The sequence below is a fragment of the Mobula birostris genome, chromosome 30 (assembly GCF_030028105.1).
Source record: "Mobula birostris isolate sMobBir1 chromosome 30, sMobBir1.hap1, whole genome shotgun sequence".
Taxonomy (NCBI): Eukaryota; Metazoa; Chordata; class Chondrichthyes; order Myliobatiformes; family Myliobatidae; genus Mobula; species Mobula birostris.
The window spans coordinates 26033006-26051538 of NC_092399.1; the positions used below are offsets into that span (position 1 = coordinate 26033006).

At 42.5% G+C, this 18533-nt stretch overlaps 1 protein-coding gene across 7 annotated transcripts in view; it reads left to right on the forward strand.

The window, feature by feature from the left end:
• The window catches only part of grik3 (glutamate ionotropic receptor kainate type subunit 3), a 591681-nt gene that overhangs the window by 381261 nt on the left and 191887 nt on the right, over positions 1–18533 (forward strand). For all 7 annotated transcript variants that reach the window (XR_011883665.1, XR_011883664.1, XM_072247415.1 and 4 more), the window contains one exon: positions 1225–1448. Coding sequence is in view for 5 of the 7 variants with exons in the window: in XM_072247415.1 (XP_072103516.1) it covers positions 1225–1448 (224 nt within the window). In the remaining 2 variants the exon portion in view is untranslated. The remainder of the gene's footprint in view (positions 1–1224; positions 1449–18533) is intronic.

Here is an 18533-nt window from a genome sequence, read left to right on the forward strand (position 1 = left end):
GCTTAAACCAATTGTTGTTTTGCAATTTCATTATGAACAATATTAGTATCAAAATAATTCAAAGTGATTCTTAAGCTATGAAGAATCCCCCAAAGCAATCAGACATCTCAGAGATCTCCTTTGAGTTTTGCCAGTCAGGTTTAAAAGTGTTAATTTGTTTTCCAGGATTAAAATGCAATGATGACTGATGATTAATATTGAAAATAAAATATTGGTGTTGTGGAGGAATATGAATAGATTCCATTGAAACAATGAGAAGGCTGACTAGATAACTGAACTACTGAGTAGCTGGTTGTATCAGGGAGAAAAATAAGTTTGCATTAAAATTAGCAAAAAGGGAAATCTTGATAAATAAATACAGAGCGAGTAACAGAAGTAGCTGGAGTGAGAAGGACGATAAAAGATAATTATATAGAAAAGTAATGGAATTATAAATTCTATTGCACCAACTGTTTCTGTGAGACGTTAGGCATAATACTTAGGAAGAGTCTTGCATACCTGTCGAACACTGCCATAAGAAATCAACTAGTTATTTCATAAACACGAGAAAGTCTACAGATGCTAGATATACAAAGCAACACACACAAAAATGCTGAAGGAACATCAGCAGGTCAGGCAGCATGTATGGAAGTCAATAGATTGTCAATGTTTCAGGCTGAGACCAGGACTGAGAAGGGGAGGAGTGGGGGGGTTAGGCCAGAAATTTCGTAATCACTGATGGTCCAATGGTTCTGAACCTGGACAAGAAGTTGTATCAATAGTGGTGGATATTGTTAAATATGACCCACACTCTGCTTTTACTTAAAACTGGAGAATAAAAATTTTTGGTGTCTTGAGATCTCTCTCTCAGAAGGGTAGAAATTGCTCCTGTTCTGTCAGTCTGCAGCATCTAGTAGGATCACCTCTGAGCTACGGATTAGTGGCATCATGTCAGCACATTGTGCTGGACCACTGATTTATTTTCACATTCATCCCTCTGTTATATTGTTGTTGGTGTAGTTCCACAACGTACATATATTACTGCCAATCAAGCTGACAGACAATATAAACTTTTCATTACAGGGAACAGAGTGGTATTCTGACAAATGCAAATATGTGATTTGTGGTTATTTAATGATGATACTTAGCATTTCAATTCATCCACTTACTCTCAATGGAAATGCACAAGAATTTAAAAATATGATTGATAAAACTTCTATTTAAAGAGCATACTTCTCTCAACAGAAAGCTGACCTTGCTGTTGCTCCACTCACCATCACCTATGCCCGGGAGAAGGTCATCGATTTTTCTAAGCCTTTCATGACGCTGGGGATCAGTATTTTGTACCGAAAATCAAATGGAACAAACGCAGGTGTCTTCTCCTTCCTCAATCCCCTCTCGCCTGATATTTGGATGTACATCTTACTGGCATACCTTGGTGTCAGTTGTGTGCTGTTTGTCATAGCCAGGTAAGATATGGTTGATGTTAATCTCATGACTTTGTGACTGTTCAGTCATCTGTCTACATCTTCTATTGACTTTTCCAAAATATTTACTCTATATAAATTTTACTCCTCAATTTCACTACAATCCATACCTGAGTTAAGAGCCCCCAGACTGTGGACACTTCCTATATAGGATTGAGCTCCCATAATACTACTAAATTCAGAAGTACTATCTACCTACATATGCTTTTTCTTGAAAACATAGAACTAGTTTGCTTTCTCCCTCCACTTTTAATATTTTTTTCTCTTATCAATGTTGTGGATTTTTGATGTCATCCATCACAAGTTGTGGTTACCAAAATGAATGGTATTTGTGTACTGTCTGACTTTTGGACAGCATTGACTTATTGAAGGATTGTCTGTAAAACAAAACCCATTCATTCCCTGAGGCAGCCTGGATAAAAGAAACAATTCATGAAGTAGGGGGATGGATATAGAAGGATGTTACAGTGTCAAAGGACACTCCTTAGGTTGTCCTTGGAGACTTCTTCATTTCAGAGAGCTGCTGAGGCATTTGATTACTTATGTCAATTTACAGTACAGTGACAGGTTGTTTGATCTTTTATTTCCCTACAAGGTTCCACTCAATCTTTCTTCATAAAAAAAGCATTGTTTTCAATATTTGTTTATCAAACAAATGGCTCTGTGGTCTGAATGGAGTAAGAATAATCAGTCACCTCTTCTCATAGTAACAATAGGCCCTCAGCTAAGTGAACATCTGGCATGCCTTGTAAAGCTATTTCTAAAAAAAATCTCGATTCTTTGATTCCAAGCATTTTCATACTTGTAACAAAATGAACTCATTGACTATTGTTCAAGAAAGCTTGACGTGATAGCTATGTGTCAGACTGAGGAAATGCAATGAATTGAAAATTTCTTCTCATCGAGTGTTGACATTTTCTCTGTATAAGAGAAAATACTGCAGATGCTGGAAATTTGGAATAAAATAGCAAATGCTGGAAATATTAATGCTTCAGATTCATGACCTTTCTTCTCAAGAACTATATTCTTCTCACTAGAATCTACTAAGGAAATAAATCATTGATGAGTTTTAGATTTATTTATTTATTGAGATACAGTGCAGAATAGGCCCTTCTGGCTTCTTCAAGTTTCATTGCCCAGCATTCCCCTGATTTAATCCTAGCCTAATAACAGGACAATTTACAATGACCAATTAACTTAACAACTGGCACATCTTTGGTTTGTGGGAGGAAACCCATGCAGTCACAGAGAGAACGTACAAACTTATTACAGGCAGTAGTGGGAGTTGAACCTGGGTCACTGGTACCGTAAAGCGCGCTGCTAACCATTACGCTACCGTGCCACCCTTTTTAAAAACATTAGTTAGATATTTTTAACTGACTCATATTGCAGGTAAACTGAGAGGTACGTAAAAATGTGTAGGGGCCACTGAATTCATTTCAAAGGAGATGCAATTGACTAGTTGATTCTCCAAATTTTGTATGCTACTTTAAATATTAATTGCACCATTGATAACAATGTTATTTTAATCAGTGAATTCCAGGGCTTCATCCAGCTAACACATGTTGGTAGTTACTACCCACTCAAGCAGCAGTTAATGTGTATTTTGCCCTGGCTGTTCTTAGATTTGTTTTATATATTCTATCTATTTGGCTTATTATAACTAGAAGTTGTTTCTGATCAAATATTAACCTGTTAAACAATACACACCCACACAATTAGCTGTGTGAAATAAAGACCTCTATTCCAATTCTTTAATGTCTGTTGTTTTGTCCTCTTGCTATAGGCCACCTGTATCATGGGAATTGATTCGTTTTATATACAATGACTGATCGTTCACCTTGTTTCTAAATATTCCTTCAAATAATCTCAGAATTTTTTTTCAAAGCAGAGATCTTTACTACAATAAAGTGCTCTGTTTGCAAAGAGTGTACACATTTTCTTTGAGATATATTCAGTGGATACCGTCAGAAGAAATATCATAGTGATTATCATGGTGTGTGGGAGAATTGAGTCACTGGGGAACTGGCAATGACAATAGTCAGGTACTGACCTATTTCATTAAACATACTTGAAGAAATATACGTTGTACTAGATGCATGTTTGCCTCAGGCCTCAAAATGACACCGTTGTAGACATCAGAAACGCAATTGCATGGTTTACACAGAAGAGTGGGGTTTAAATTAGATTTCCCTCTCACAATTTGTAAGGCTGAATTACACTTCTGTAATTCGCAGGTGTATCAGGTGCCCTATTTATCAGGAATTCTAGAGGAGACTTGATCCAAAAACAGAGCAGCAGAGACAAGTTAGTGGTCAGTGTTAACTTTATTAACAGACTGCAAAATACAAAGCTACGAGGGGCTGCAAAATGAGAGAACTGATACTAAACACAACAGGCAACAGGATAACTAGAGGTTAGGAGCAACTGGTCGAGTCCGGTTGGTCCAATCAGCAAACACAGATTGTGATTAAGAGCTGGGTTTAAATAGGCTGCAGGTGATGAGCTAGATATGAGTGGCAGATGACTCCTTTCAGCTGGGTTGAGACTGAGGGGTGCCTGCCTGTGCAGGACTAACAGGAATGATGGCCCCCGATGGCCCAGAACAATCTGGATGGGTTCGGTAGAACTTCTCGATGAGCCATGGATGCAAGCTGAAACTGAATGGCACTCAAGACCTCTGCTCTGGGCTGTACCCTTGATCGACCAGGTACTGCACGCTCTGTCCATGACAAAGTGAATCAATCAGCTGGTGAACCGTATACACGGGACCATTCTCCACCATCCTTGGTTCTGGGAATGCAGCCTCAGTTGGGTTGAGTGGTCCATGGGTAGCAGGCTTGAGGCAGGGCACGTGGAAGGTAGGTGCGGTCCTGAGGGACGGTCGCAGCTGGAGATGATAAGTGACAGGATTGATGCGATGTGTGATCTTGAAGAGATCAATAAATCAGGCGAGAGCTTGTGAGAGCTGGAATGTAGGGATAGGTCTCAGGTGGGTATCAGGAAATGGCTGGGTGGTGGAACTGGCATTTTTCTAACTTGCAGTGCAGTTGATTCTCAAGGAATCACTGGAGGACTGAGTAGATGTGATCAGTGTGGGCTTGGAGGTCCTTGGAGAAGATGAGGATGTTGTCAAGGTAGGCAAACACATACCTGTGTAGCATGTCTCAGAGGATCTTGTTAATGAAGGGTGGAGTTCTCAGGCTGAGTGTCACCGGTGGTTGACTTGGCAGTAGTAGGCATAGTTAGTAACTGGGATAGCCCGCCATGCCAGCTTCTAAGCACTCTGGCACGAGTGAACCCGGACCCAGGCGAACAGGATCTCCACCATTCGCTCCTCCATGGGAAACAACGGTGATGGTAGCCAGGAAGCACCTCAATGTGTGACATACAACACTTGTGGCAGAGGAGGTGTGTAGATTGCGGAACAGCTCGGCGCAGAGCTGCTACTTCTTCCATGTGAAGGGTTAGAGGCAACAAAACTTCTCCACTTTGCTGATTGGCTCTTTTTGACTGACTGTTGGTCTGCAGATAATGGCCAGAGGACAGACTCACTGAGGGTCATAGAAGGGAGAAGAAGGCTCGCCAGTAGTGGGAGCTGAATTGTGGGCCCCAGTCCAACACAGTGTCCTGAGGGAAGCCATGGAGGAAAACTACATGTTGGAAAACAAGTCCGAAGTCTTAGCAGCTGACAAAAATTTGGGGAGGGCAACGGAGTGGTGAACCGATCCACCACAGTCATGGTCATGGTGGCCCCATCAGAAAGTGGAACGTCAGTGATATAATCAATGGTGATGTGGCACCACAGGCGCCAAGGGACTGGTACAGGCCACAGGAGCCCAGACAGCTGCCGGTTGGAGGAATTGGACTGGGCACATTGAGGGCAGTCGGCGACGAACTGATGTACATCTGCAATCAAGGTGGGCTACCAGAGCAGGTTTTGCAAGAAAACAGAATCTGTTGTGCACTTGGATGGCTAGAGGGGGGTGAAGAGTGGGCACACTAAAGGTCTTCAGAGCACGTGGCTGCCAGCATGTATATGCAATTGTCAGGTGTGTCAGCCAGAACAGGCTCGTCCTGCTAGATCTGGTACTCAATGCCCCAGTCAATCAAGGCAAGCCTCTGTGAGGATGGGATGATTGACGAAGGTCGATCTCCATTTCAGCTGAGTCAAACTGTTATGACAGGGAATCTGTCTTAGTGTTCTTGGAACCAGCATAGAGGAAGTAGTGGCATTGAATTGTTCAAAGAAGAAGGTCTAGAGAGCCTGCCATTAGCTGAGTTGGTGGGTCTGCTGTATGGATGTGAGGTTCTGGTAGTCAGTCCATATCAGGAAGGTCTTAGTCCTTCTGATCAACCAAGACCTCCGTTCCTACAAGACCCTTTGTCGGCTGGTAACTCCATCTCCATGACAGTGTTGAGCAGAGTTGAACTTGTGTGAGAGGAAGGGTGTGTCTTCCTGTCCAGTCCTTGGTGGGAGAGGATGGCCTGGCATCCATGTCAGATACATCCATCTCTACCATAAAAGATCAGAAGAGGTTCGGATGGCAGAGAATGGGCGCTGTGGTAAACGTCTCTTGAGCTCCTCGAAAGCATAGTCCGCAACAGCAGACTAGATTATCCGTGAGGTAATTGATTTGGTGAGGGAGGTGAGAATGGCAGCAATTTGGCTGGAGCTTCTGATGAAACAGTGGTGGAAGTTGGAGTAGCTCGAGAAGCACTGTAGCTGTTTGAGGGTACGTGGTCGGGGCGATTCAACGGTGCGCACTCTCTCTGGGACTATCATTATGTCTTGGGGTGCAAGGACATAATCCAGGAAGGAAATAATGGGGCCATGAAACCGTCATTTTTCTAACTTGCAGTACAGTTGGTTTTTGAGAAGATATTGATGGTCTGAGTGGATGTGACAGACATGGTGTTGGGGGACCTTGGAGAAGATGAGATTGTTGTTGCGGTAGACAGGCACATATCCGTGTAGTATGTCTCACAGGATCTTGTTAATGAAGGCTTGGAAAACAGTTGGGCTGTTGGAAAGTCCAAAAGGCATCACTAAGTAGTCATGGTAGCCAGTGGGTGTTCTGAAAGCCATCTTCCACTCTTCCCCTTGGGATGTAGATCATATTGCATGCGCTCCGTAGATCCAGTTTTCTGAAGTTCTGGGTCGCAGGGAGTGCTTTGAATGTGCCATCCGTCAAGGGGAGTGGGTAGCGGTTCTTAATGGTGATTTTGTTGAGTTTACAGTTGTCGAAGCAGGGACAAAGACCCCCATCTTCCTTTTTGACAAAGAAGAATCCTTCACTGTCTGGGGACTGAGATAGTTGAATGAAGCTATGCTATAGTGCTTTGGTGATGTAGTAATTCATACCCTTGCTCTCAGGTGAGAGGGTGAACAGGCAGACTCAGGAGGGGTGCTGCCCAGGAGGAGATTGATCATGCAGTTGTGTCACCTCTGTGGTGGCAAGATGCTGCCCTCCCTTTTACTGAAGGTGATGGCTAGGTCATGATATTCCTGTGGGAGCCTCTCTGACGTTCATGTGCACAGGCTGTGTGCGTGCTTTGACCATCCCAGACCCCAAGGGACATTAATGAATGGCAATGAGGTAGAAGGGTGACAGCTAGGCTCAGTAAGGAATCCAAGCTGCATACATAAAGTTGCCTGCTGCGCTGGAATCCTCCATGCCTCCTGCGTGTGTAGAGCCATCGGGGTGTGGCGAAAGACACAGAGTGAGTTGGGCTTTGGTGCCAGAACTGATGATCTGGGAATGGAGCTGATAATCTGGAGGCTCATTCCATAAGATGCTTGTCAATACAGAGGGCCAGAGTGATGAGATTTTCAAGGTTGACGGGCATCTCTCGGGTAGACATCTCATCTTTGAAGCACTCCGACAGCCTGTGATGGTAATGGACCAGCACTCTGCCGTGAGGGAACTGAATTCCGCAGCATAATCTCGGCGTGAGCCTAGACACAGGAAAAGTATCCAATTCATTGCCTCCATTCCACTTCCTGGATTGTCAAAAAGCTGCACATCTCAGCAGTGAAGTTATTATTTTTGATTATAAATAGTGGTTTTATTGTCCCAGTCAGCAGTGGCCCAGGCTTGAGTTCATCCAGTAAAGCGATACGTGACAAAAGCAATACAAAGAAAGTTGGAGCTCGAAGTCTTAGGTACACTGAGACAGGAAGTTCTATCATCGGGTTGGGGATCCGTCAAGGTGTTCGGGCACCAGAATCCAGACTTGTAGAGAAGAGGATGATGAGCATAGAGTTGCTGTATCAAGATGGAGGATTTGGGAGAGAGTAGCGAGCGAATGGTTAATGGTTTCCTGCTGCTTCAGGATTGTGTGCTCATGTTGGCAGACAAATTTCTTTAGGCGAGCAAACTCTGCTGGGTCAGTCGATGGTTCACTCGTCCTGTCGGGAATTGCAGAGGAAGCTTGACCCGAAAGCAGAGCAGCAGAGACAATTCAGCGGTGACCGATAGCTTCAATAACAGAATGCAAAATAACAAGCTGTGAGGGGCCTCAAAACAAGAGAGAACAATAGGCAGCAAGGTAGCTGAAGGCTAAGAACAACTGATTGAGTCTGGCTGGTTCAAATGACTGAACGAGAATTGTGACTGAGAGCTGGATTGAAATAAGCTACAGGTGCTGAGTTAAAAGCGAGTAGCAGGAGACTCCTGTTAGCTGGGTGGAGATGGGGCTGGGTGTTGCTGCCTGTGCTGGCCTGACATTATTGAATATCAGTCGAATGTCTGTGTTTGTTTGTGAGCCGAATTATTGTAGTACAATCTAAGCACTGGAAATAAAGAGCAGGATTGCATGGGGTGCTGTGGGGGTAAGGGGTGGGGCTCCGCACCTCATAGTAAGGATCTGGATGAGGAAACAAAATGTAAAACTTGATGGGATTGTGAATTGTGAAAAAGTTGTGAAGCAAAATTTCCTTCATCACTTTCCCAGTAAAATGTGCTCCCTGATTCAAGTCCACCTGGACTGGGGTTCCCCAACTTCGGAGGATTTCCTGAATTAGAATCTGTGCAGCTATGCTGGCGGTGCAGTCTCTTGTTGGGAAAGCCTCTACCTATCGGGTGAAATGAACCATAATTACTAGACAGTCGCTTTGCCTCCTGCTTTTTTGGCAGGGGTCCCTTGAAGTCCATCTTGATATTTTCCCAGGGTCCCCTCGGCCGTGGCTGGTTTGCCAGCTGTAGCTTTGTGCCCTTACCGGGGTTATACTGGGCACAAATGATACAATGGTGGCAAAATGTCTCAAAATCTCGGCCCATCCATGGCCACCAACAGTCCTGTCAGAGTGTTGTGATCATGCTCTGCCTCCCCTGATATAACTTCAGCTGTATCTACCTAATGCAGTGGTCCCCAACCACCGGGCCGCGAGGAAATGATATGATTTGGCGATATGAAACTGTATGAGTCAAGTGCACCTTTCCTCATTCCGTGTCACACCCACTGTTGAACTTTAACACACACGAGGTCAGCCGTGACCCAAGACGTGCAAAGGAATGGGTCCGTGACCCATTTGTGAATGTCCCCGGTGAATCATCCATGTCAGCATGGGAAAAAGATCAACTCCTCGAGTTTGCAAATGACTGGGCTGAAAAGTATGTTTGACATAAACATCTCTGCCGGCATTCTGGATCAGAGTCAAGGCTGAATATCCTGAGATAGCCACGAAAGCACTGAAAACGTTGCTTCCATTTCCAACATCATATCGCTGCGAAGCGGAGTTTACTGCAATGAATGCAACCAAAACTAAATTGCGGAATAGACTGGACATAAAGAACCCCCTTCGAGTATCGTTGTCTCCCATCACCCTTCGATAGGACCGTCTTGTTGCAGGAAAACAAGCCCAGGGCTCCCACTGATTCAGCGATATTGGTGTGTTGCAATGATTTTATATGTTCATACGAGCAAAATATGCGCTGTGTGTTTAATATCCAGACATTATTTAAAATGTTATGATGCTATTGACTTCTAAGTGACTAATTGACTTATCACTATATTCATGCAAGGAAAATGTGCGCTGTGTGTTTAATATTAAATTCGTTAGATAAACCCCTTTAGAAACAAAATTGAGTGTATTATCTGCTTATAAGTGACTTCTATTTACTTATCACCTATATTCCGGTTGTGATTAACACCGTCCCCCCTCCACCGCACCCCCCCCCCCGCGGTCGGCTGGTCAGCAAGAATATTGTCAATATTAAACGTGTCCGCAGTGCAAAAAAGGTTGGGGACCCCTGATCTAATGCATGGTGGGGCTACCGTGAATCCATCTTCCCCATGCGTCCAGCTCCCATCTGGTCCTGCCTTTGCTCACTTTCTCTTTTGTTTCTGCTTCTCTTCTGTCTCACCTCTAATTTTACTCAACTGGCTTCAGTTGTTTCTTCCTGCGCACTTGCAATTTCAATTGCCCCTTGTTCCTCTTCTGCCTCCTTTGCAGTGATGTCTGCCCACTTATTTCCTTTCTGCTCCTGACACTCCCTGATAGCCCTTACTTTAATCACTGCCACCTCTGCTGGCAGACTCACTGCTTCCAACAGTTCTTGTATTAGGAACCCGAGCTGAATACCTGCCACTCCTGAGGTTACAAATCCTCATCGTGCCCATGCCACCAGATAATCGTTTACCACCCCAAAGGTGTACCTGCTGCCTGTATATATATATATATTTGCTTGTCTGCCTTTACTGTAGCACAGTGCTTCCATCAAGGCCACCAGTTCCACCACCTGCCTTGAGCAACCCCCGGTAGTGCTGAAGCTAAATTTTTACCTATTTCCTTCAAAACGGCCCGCCCAGTCTGTGGTTTCCTGTTTATGTACCTCCAAGACTCATGTATAAATATTTTCTCTGCTTCCCTTTCCAGAGGTGTTTCCTTCACACTGCTATCTTCTTCCCACTCTGTTTCCTTTTGGTACTCGCTTGCCTCCCCGTCTGTTAGGATGGTGCCCGTGCGATTCATTCCAGTGTCCATAACTATTGTTCACTGACTTGCAAACAGCTGTCAGTGCATACGCTGGCTATGGTGTGTTCTCTGTTGGTTGTATGTGTTCACTGCCCCTGGCTTGTCCATATTAATTCTACCTTTCCTGAATCTGTAATGGGCCCTGCTTCCTTTAGGATGTCTAGTCCAAGAATAATACCCTCATTATTTGGACAGGCCCAGAAATATATTGGAAGCTGCACTCCGTTGATTTTGGGCATTTGCAACTCACTTCTTTCTGCTTTTACTGTTTTTCCTCCTACACCCGTAATATGAATAGCCTGTCTGGTTGTTGGCAAGGAAAGGTCAGTTATCAATACCAGTGCCCCTGTATCCACTTATCCACTAGCAGTTCCTTGCTACGTGCCCCAGCTGCCAGCACACGAAGCAAACCCTCTGTGATGTCACAGCAGCTGCATCCACTGTAGCCACTTTACGATTTCTCTTGCACTTCCTTTGGTCGAGCTCACTGGCCCATGAAACTATCACAGAGTAGGTCGACCCCACCGCTATCTCTAAATATAAAACTTGGTGGTAGGCTGAGCTCAGGCCTTCCTTCATCATTTTCAGGAAGAGTGGGGTGTCCCTCCCTGGATTATCTAACCCTGAAGAATCATCATATGCCCGATATTTATGTTCTGCATAATCCATAGCTGTCTCATCAGCTCTTTAAATCATCACCACTGTCATTCACCGGTTACTCTCACCTCCCCTCAGTCGCTGCCTCCCTTCCCCTTTTCAAAGAGTGAAATCTTGCTTCATTGCTGGCGTTGCTGGTAGTTGCCAATGTACCATCCCGAGCCTCCTGGGTCATACTGCTCCACATACTCTCTGGGCACTTAGTTTTTACCAACACATGTATATCTTTTAGCCATTTCCTTGAGCTTGTGCTGGAATTCTGAGCTCCCACATGCAACTTTAAGAAAGGGCAACTCTGACAAAGTGCTTTATTTCTACCTGGAGGTGAAGGGCTTATGAATTGTTGTAATCAGGGTCAAAGGCTGGCTCAGATCATCAGAGTTCTCAACCTGATTTTGCCTGACCTCAATAGGTGCCATCCTGACAGATATATCTGGGTAACACACTCCATGAAATATCTCCACACTAATTCCCACAATACACAAAATATAAATGACAAGTACCAATTAAACAGCTCATACTTAAAACCACAATCTGTCACTTTTGTTCACCTGATTTCATGATGCTTGCTGTGTTTCTTTGCATCACACTCACAAAACATTTATGCTAAATTGTAGCTCCCAGAGTGAGTATACACTGCCATTACAAACCTTCAATAACTACCCTTCACAACTGATGTTTGTGATAACCTGCATTCCCATGTACCACTGACTTAAGCAGATCCAAGTGTGAGAGCTATTTTTAAATATACTCAGCCAATTAGACTGCTAAGATTGCTGGCCACACAATGGATTACATGAAGGTATCCCACTCCAAACACCAAATGTTGATGTGTGAATGAAGTCACTGAGGAAAAGTACTGCTAGCTGTGAAGCAACCTCTTTATTCGACTAAACAAGATACAAAAGATGCCATATGGAGAACTACTCGGTTGAAAAAAGGTCTGGCTGGCCTAATGCAACCATTTGTTTTATGTGCTGAACTTCAAAAGACAATTCTATATTTACAATGCATCCAAGATGCTTTCTTTGAAACTACACACAAACTTCATACCTCCTGAGACATCTAAATGAATTTTAATTAGCATTGTCTAGTCGGTGATTCAAGACTTTTAGGAACCTATTGTTTAAAGCTGCCTTTTAAATTAATTCTACAATCTACATTCAGATTGAAGTTATTTGCAAAATGTGCTAAACCCCAAAATACTCTAACACTGAGATTAATGATCAACCAGGATCCGTTTGAATGATGGAACAGGTTTGAAGGCCAGAATAAGATATTCCTGCTTCTCTTTTTCTATCCTGCAAAAAAAATCAAAACAAACATTTTTTTTTCTAGCAGGGCTAAAATTGAGGGTGACAAATATGCTTAACCTCAGGACACAGAAAGTCACCAATTTCTCTATTTATCCTCTTCACCAATTTACTTATGTATCCTGAAGCTGATATAAGGCAACAGATACAGCACAGGCCATGGGACTTGCATAACTTTCCAGGTCTGCATTGGACAGTGAATTTACTTGCCACATGGCTGAACTAGAACCAATTATCTCGTGATTTAATTTTAAACATGGTGCTGAAAATAATTTATCTTGCTCCAATGAAGGGTCTGAGCTTGAAACGTCAACTGTTTATTACTCTCCATGGCCGAGTTGCTGAATTGCTAAAAGTCAACTGTTATTCCTCTCCGGACTTGCTGAGTTCCTCCAGAATTTTGTGTGTGTTGGTCAAGATTTCCAACTTCTGCAGAATCTCTTGTGTTTGGCACTTCACCTTGTGCAATCTACTGCTTCCTCTTGTTCTTCTCATGATCTATAGTTGGCAAAATTTTGGCTGCATTGACTGATGCTTGATTCTAACTGAGTATTATCAACATTAACCCAAATGTAATGGAGAAGAGTCTGTGCAGGCTGTGATTCATTGCTTTTAAACAGTTTATCATAAGTACATTATTTCAGTTTTGCGAAAATCAAAATATTAGACAAAGAAATAGTCACGAGCTCACATCGATTTCCTCCTCCCACTCTCATCCTTGACTCTTTCTGTTGGGATATGACAGAGGTAATCTGAATGTAATTTAATACCTACACGTCGATAGGTGTAATAAGGCAGATGACAAAACTGATGTATGACATCCGATGTAATTGGATTGTGGCAGTGCCTCTCCTACAATCAAAGATAAGAGTACAAAAAAACTAATAGATAAGAAAAAATATCCAGCTCAAAATTAATTAGAAGTATGAATTAATTTCAATAATCTGGTTTCCAGTAGTCTACTTTTGTAGATTTTGTTCAGTGGCTTTCAAGTTGAGATCTTTGATTGGGTGATGGTGTGCATTAGAGCCCTTCACCTCTGGCATCTGAAAAGAAGAGTGATTTTTTTTTATCTGCTGGATTTGAGATAATAAGCTGAAAATTCCTTTTAAAGCAAAGGTTTCCAACCTTTTTTATGCCATGGACTCCTACCATTAGCCGGGGAGTCTGTGGACCCCAGCTTGGGAATCCATGATCGAAAATAATGTTAACACGGTCTGTTGTTTGATTCATATTCATCAGTAAACATCAATAGGCAGAGCAGAACTTCAACTCAGCAAGTTTGCTGCTGCCAGATTTACAAACTTGCTCGCTGCTCCATGTTGACTTTTTGCACAGTATTGTTTGAAAGATTAGTATTCCACCTGAAGTGAGTAATGTCCAAATGGCTCGATACTCTTAATAATAAAGAACTAGAGTTTTATCAGTTTTATGAATCGAAAATAAAGAGTTTACTCAGCCCACTTTATATTTCAGACATAAGGTATGATCCATGGCTAACAAGAGAAGACAAAGCCAACATAAAAACTAAACAGAGGGTATATAATAAAGCAAAAAATAGTGGGAAGTTAGAGGATTGGGAAGCTTTTGAAAACCAACAGAAGGCAACTAAAAAAAGTGATTAAGAAGGTAATGAAAGAAGATACGAAAATAGACAATAGTATTAGAGGATACCAAAAGTTTCTTCAGATATATAAAGTGCAAATGAGAGGTGAGAGTGGATGTCGGACTGTTAGAAAATAATGTTGGCAAGGTAGTAATGGGGCAGTGAAATGGTAGACGAACTTAGTAATTGTTTTGCATCACTCTTCATGGTGGAAGATGTTAGCAGTAGGGTGAAGTTCCAGGTGTCAGGGGTCATGAAGTGTGTGAAGTTACCATAACTAAAGAGAAGGTTCTTGGGAAACTGAAATGTCTGAAGGCAAATAAGCCACTTGTACCAGATTGTGTACATCCCAGAGTTCTGAAAGAGTTGGCTGAAGAGATCATGGAGCCATTAGTAATGATCTTTCAAGAATCACTAGATCCTGGAATAGTTCCAGAAGACTGGAAAACTGCAAATGTCATTTTATTCTTCAAAAAGGGAGAGAGGTAGAAGAAAGGAAACTATAGGCCAGTTAGTCTGACCTCAGTGGTTGGGAAAAGTAGATTATTAAGGATGAGGTCTCAGGATACTTGGAGGCACATAATAAAATAGGCCGTAGTCAGCATGGTTTCTTCAAGGGAAAATGTTGCCCAACAAATCTGTTGGAATTCTTTGAAGCAATAATAAGCAATGAAGAATCAGTTGAAGTTTTCTACTTGGATTTTCAGAAAGCCTTTGACAGGGTGCCACACATGAGGCTGCCTAACAAGCAACGAGTCCATGGTATTACAGGAAAAATCTAGCATGGATAAAACAGTACCTGATTGGCAGGAGGCAAAGTGTGAGAATAAAGGGAGCCTTTTCTGGCTGGCTGCTGGCAACGAGCGGCGTTCCACAGGAGTCTGTGTTGGGACCGATTCTTTTTATGTTATATGTTAATGATCTGGATGGTGGAATTGACGGCTTTGTTGCAAAGTTTGCAGATGATATGAAGATAGGTGGGGGGGCAGATAGTTTTGAGAAACTGGAGAGGCTACAGAATGACTTACACAGATTAGGAGATTGGGCAAAGAAGTGGCAGATGGAATACAGTGTCAGGAAGTGTATACACAAGGAATTCTGCAGATGCTGGAAATTCAAGCAACACACATCAAAGTTGCTGGTGAACGCAACAGGCCAGGCAGCATCTCTAGGAAGAGGTACAGTCGACGTTTCGGGCCGAGACCCTTCGTCAGGACTGGCGAAGGGCCTCGGCCCGAAACGTCGACTGTACCTCTTCCTAGAGATGCTGCCTGGCCTGCTGCGTTCACCAGCAACTTTGATGTGTGTTGTCAGGAAGTGTATGGTCATTTACTTTGGTAGCAGAAATGACTATTCTCTAAATGGAGAGAAAATACAAACAACTGAGGTGCAAAGGAACTTGGGAGTTGTCATGCAGGACTCCATAAAGATTAATTTGCAGGTTGAGTCTGTGATGAAGAAAGCAAATGCAATGTTAGCATTAATTTCAAGAAGACTAGAATATAAAAGCAAGGATGTAATGTTGAGACTTTATAAAGCACTGGTGAGGCCTCACTTGGGGTATTGTGAGCAGTTTTGGGCGCCTTATCTTAGTAAGGATGTGCTGCAACTGGAGAGAGTTCAAAGGACATTCACAATTTTTTTTCCCAGGATTGAATGTCTTGTCATATGAAGAGTGTTTCATGGCTCTAGGCTTGTATTCACTGGAATTCAGAAGAATGAGGGGTGACCTATCGAATGGTAAAAGGCCTTGATAGAGTGGATGTGGCGAAGATGTTTCCAATGGTGGGAAAGTCTAAGACTAGAGGACAGAGCCTCAGAATAGATGGGCATCCTTTTAGAAAAGAGGTGAGGAGGAATTTGTGTCGCCAGAGAGTGGTGAATCTGTGGAGTTCTTTGCTACAGGCAGATGTGGAGGCCAAGTCTTTATGTTTATTTAAGGAAGAGGTTGATAGATTCTTGACTGGTCGGGGCATCGAGGTTTATGAGGAGAAGGCAGAAGACTGGGGCTTAGGTGAAAATTGGATCAGTCATAATGAAATGGTGGAGCAGTATCAATGGGCCAAATGGCCTAATTCTACTCCTATATCTTATGGTCTCAGGGACTCAACCTGACTGAAGTTCAGCAGCCTGACCGATCCATCTTCAAACTGTTTCGCAGAGAGTAGAGTTGGATATCTTTTTCTACTGAAGCTGCCCCTTGGAGTCCAAATTGACTTGCTGCCACTGCGATTCTCTCATTACTAATGTGGCTAATGAGGCTACAATGGGAGCTGCAACCTCTTCCACATGTGGGGCAGAATGTACTTGAAGAGGTGCTGAGGTGCTTGGGCTGTTTTTGTTCTGACAGTTAGATTCTGTGCACTGGTAGCGATAATGAATATCGTCATCAATTTCTGCCATCATTACGAGGTGCATGGAGATTAAGCAACAATCACCAGTCTATGAAGTAGGCCTTTGGTGTTGGTGTTCTAAAGCAAGGGTTGATTGGTATAGGAAATTTCTTGATGGATATTTTGTGCAAGTTCCACTCAAACACAGTGACCCAGTCAATGATGATTTAGAGTTCAGCTTCTGAACGTGCATTGTGCAAGCATGTGGAGATGTGACCAGAGCCTTGAATATAATTTATGTTTTTTCACTGTCAGACGGAGACAGTACTATGCTGAAATGCTATGATAAATAATGTTGCTTAGAAAAACTCTATTTTATCAATGACTCGATTAAAGAATCGTACCAGAGTGTGGTTTATACACATTCTTTGCACAAATGCGTATTGATAGACCACTTAATATATTATTTTCTGTTTGGCAATTGAAGGTATTCATGACATGTTGAATGATGGGGTTGATGCTGACAAGGCACCCTTGTGGTACCCATGAGGTATAAAGTAGTCTCTGATAGACTGATATGGTTGCTGCATGCCAGCCAGTGTTCCATTTTCATCATTAGGAAAATGATTTAATTATCATTTTCTAGCAGACATAATTAATCACATTTTCCTTCTGCAGTTCAGCATTCAGCATGTCTTCAAGGTCACTGAATTTTTCCTGTAGAATTAAGAACTTCATTTTCTCGTCTTTGAATGTAAATCAGCTATGAATGAGATCGAGCTGAGAAACTGTATTCAAAGTACCATGCCATTACCAGTAATTCTGCCGTGAATCTTCATTGTTTTTTGGCTGTTGGCTTGTTCCTTATGGATGTGATTTTTAAGGGCGAACATAATTAAAATGATAGTCATAAAATGGCCAGGGTAAGTTTTTAATATGCAAAAGTACACATGATTTGCAAAACAATAGTCCTTTAAATGATAAGTGTTATTTCAGGAGTTTGCATTTCGAACATCCTCTGTTCCTGGTGTTTTAATTATACTAAAAATAACTAAAGCAGATGGGATTAGTAAAGTGATTATGTTTGAATAGAATACATACGACATATGTGGCACAAGAAGTTATCAGGAAACAGCTAATCAATCCCTGCAGCAGTTATTTGCAAACTTTTTCTTTATATATACTTCAGAATATTAATATCTAAAAGTGATTTTTTTTTCTCTGAGGTCAGTAAAAACTGATATCAAACTTGGAATCTTATAATTAGTTAAGGCACAGTCGTTCCTTTTGGTGTAATAAAACAAGCAGATAAATAAGTTTTAGTAAATCGTGCAAAATAACTGGGAGTCCATTGTAGAAGGCTCTAGGTCTAATGCATCATGTGGACTAAATATGAATATATGTATTTATTTTGCACCACAATTTGATGTGCAAGTTGATTAAAACTTAGTAAGGAGCCCATATCTGGACCACAGTGTAGAATGGCAATTGCACACCATCTTCCCAATCAATTGGATTGAAGGATTGAGAAAGAATCAAAGGAAAATCACCAATAGGCTGTCCTCGTCGGACCACGTACAAGAGTGCTCATCAGGTCCTCTGTCCCTCAGCACGCGAAAGAAATTTGTCATGCTCCATCGACCCTTACCAATTTTTACTGATGCTTTACAGCACATCATTTCTAGATGCATAACAGCTTGGTATGGCATCTGCTCTGCATGTGACCACAAGAAACTGCAGAGGCCTAGGGACACAACTTAGCACAGCACAAACACCAGTCATACCCTTGTCTTAGTAAAGCAGCCAGCATGATCAAGGACCCGATCCTGGACATTCTCTCTTTTCCTCTCTTCCATTGGGCAGAAGATATAAAAACCTGAAAGCACATACCACCAGTCTTTAGGACAGCTTCTACCCTCCTGTCATAAGACTATTAAGGGACTGTCTTGTCTCCCTTTCTCTTCACCATTTACACCTCGGACTTCAACTACTGCACAGAGTCTTGTCATCTTCAGAAGTTTTCTGATGACTCTGCCATAGTTGGATGCCTCAGCAAGGGAGATGAGGCTGAGTACAGGGCTACGGTAGGAAACTTTGTCCCATGGTGTGAGCAGAATTATCTGCAGCTTAATGTGAAAAAGACTAAGGAGCTGGTGGTAGACCTGAGGAGAGCTAAGG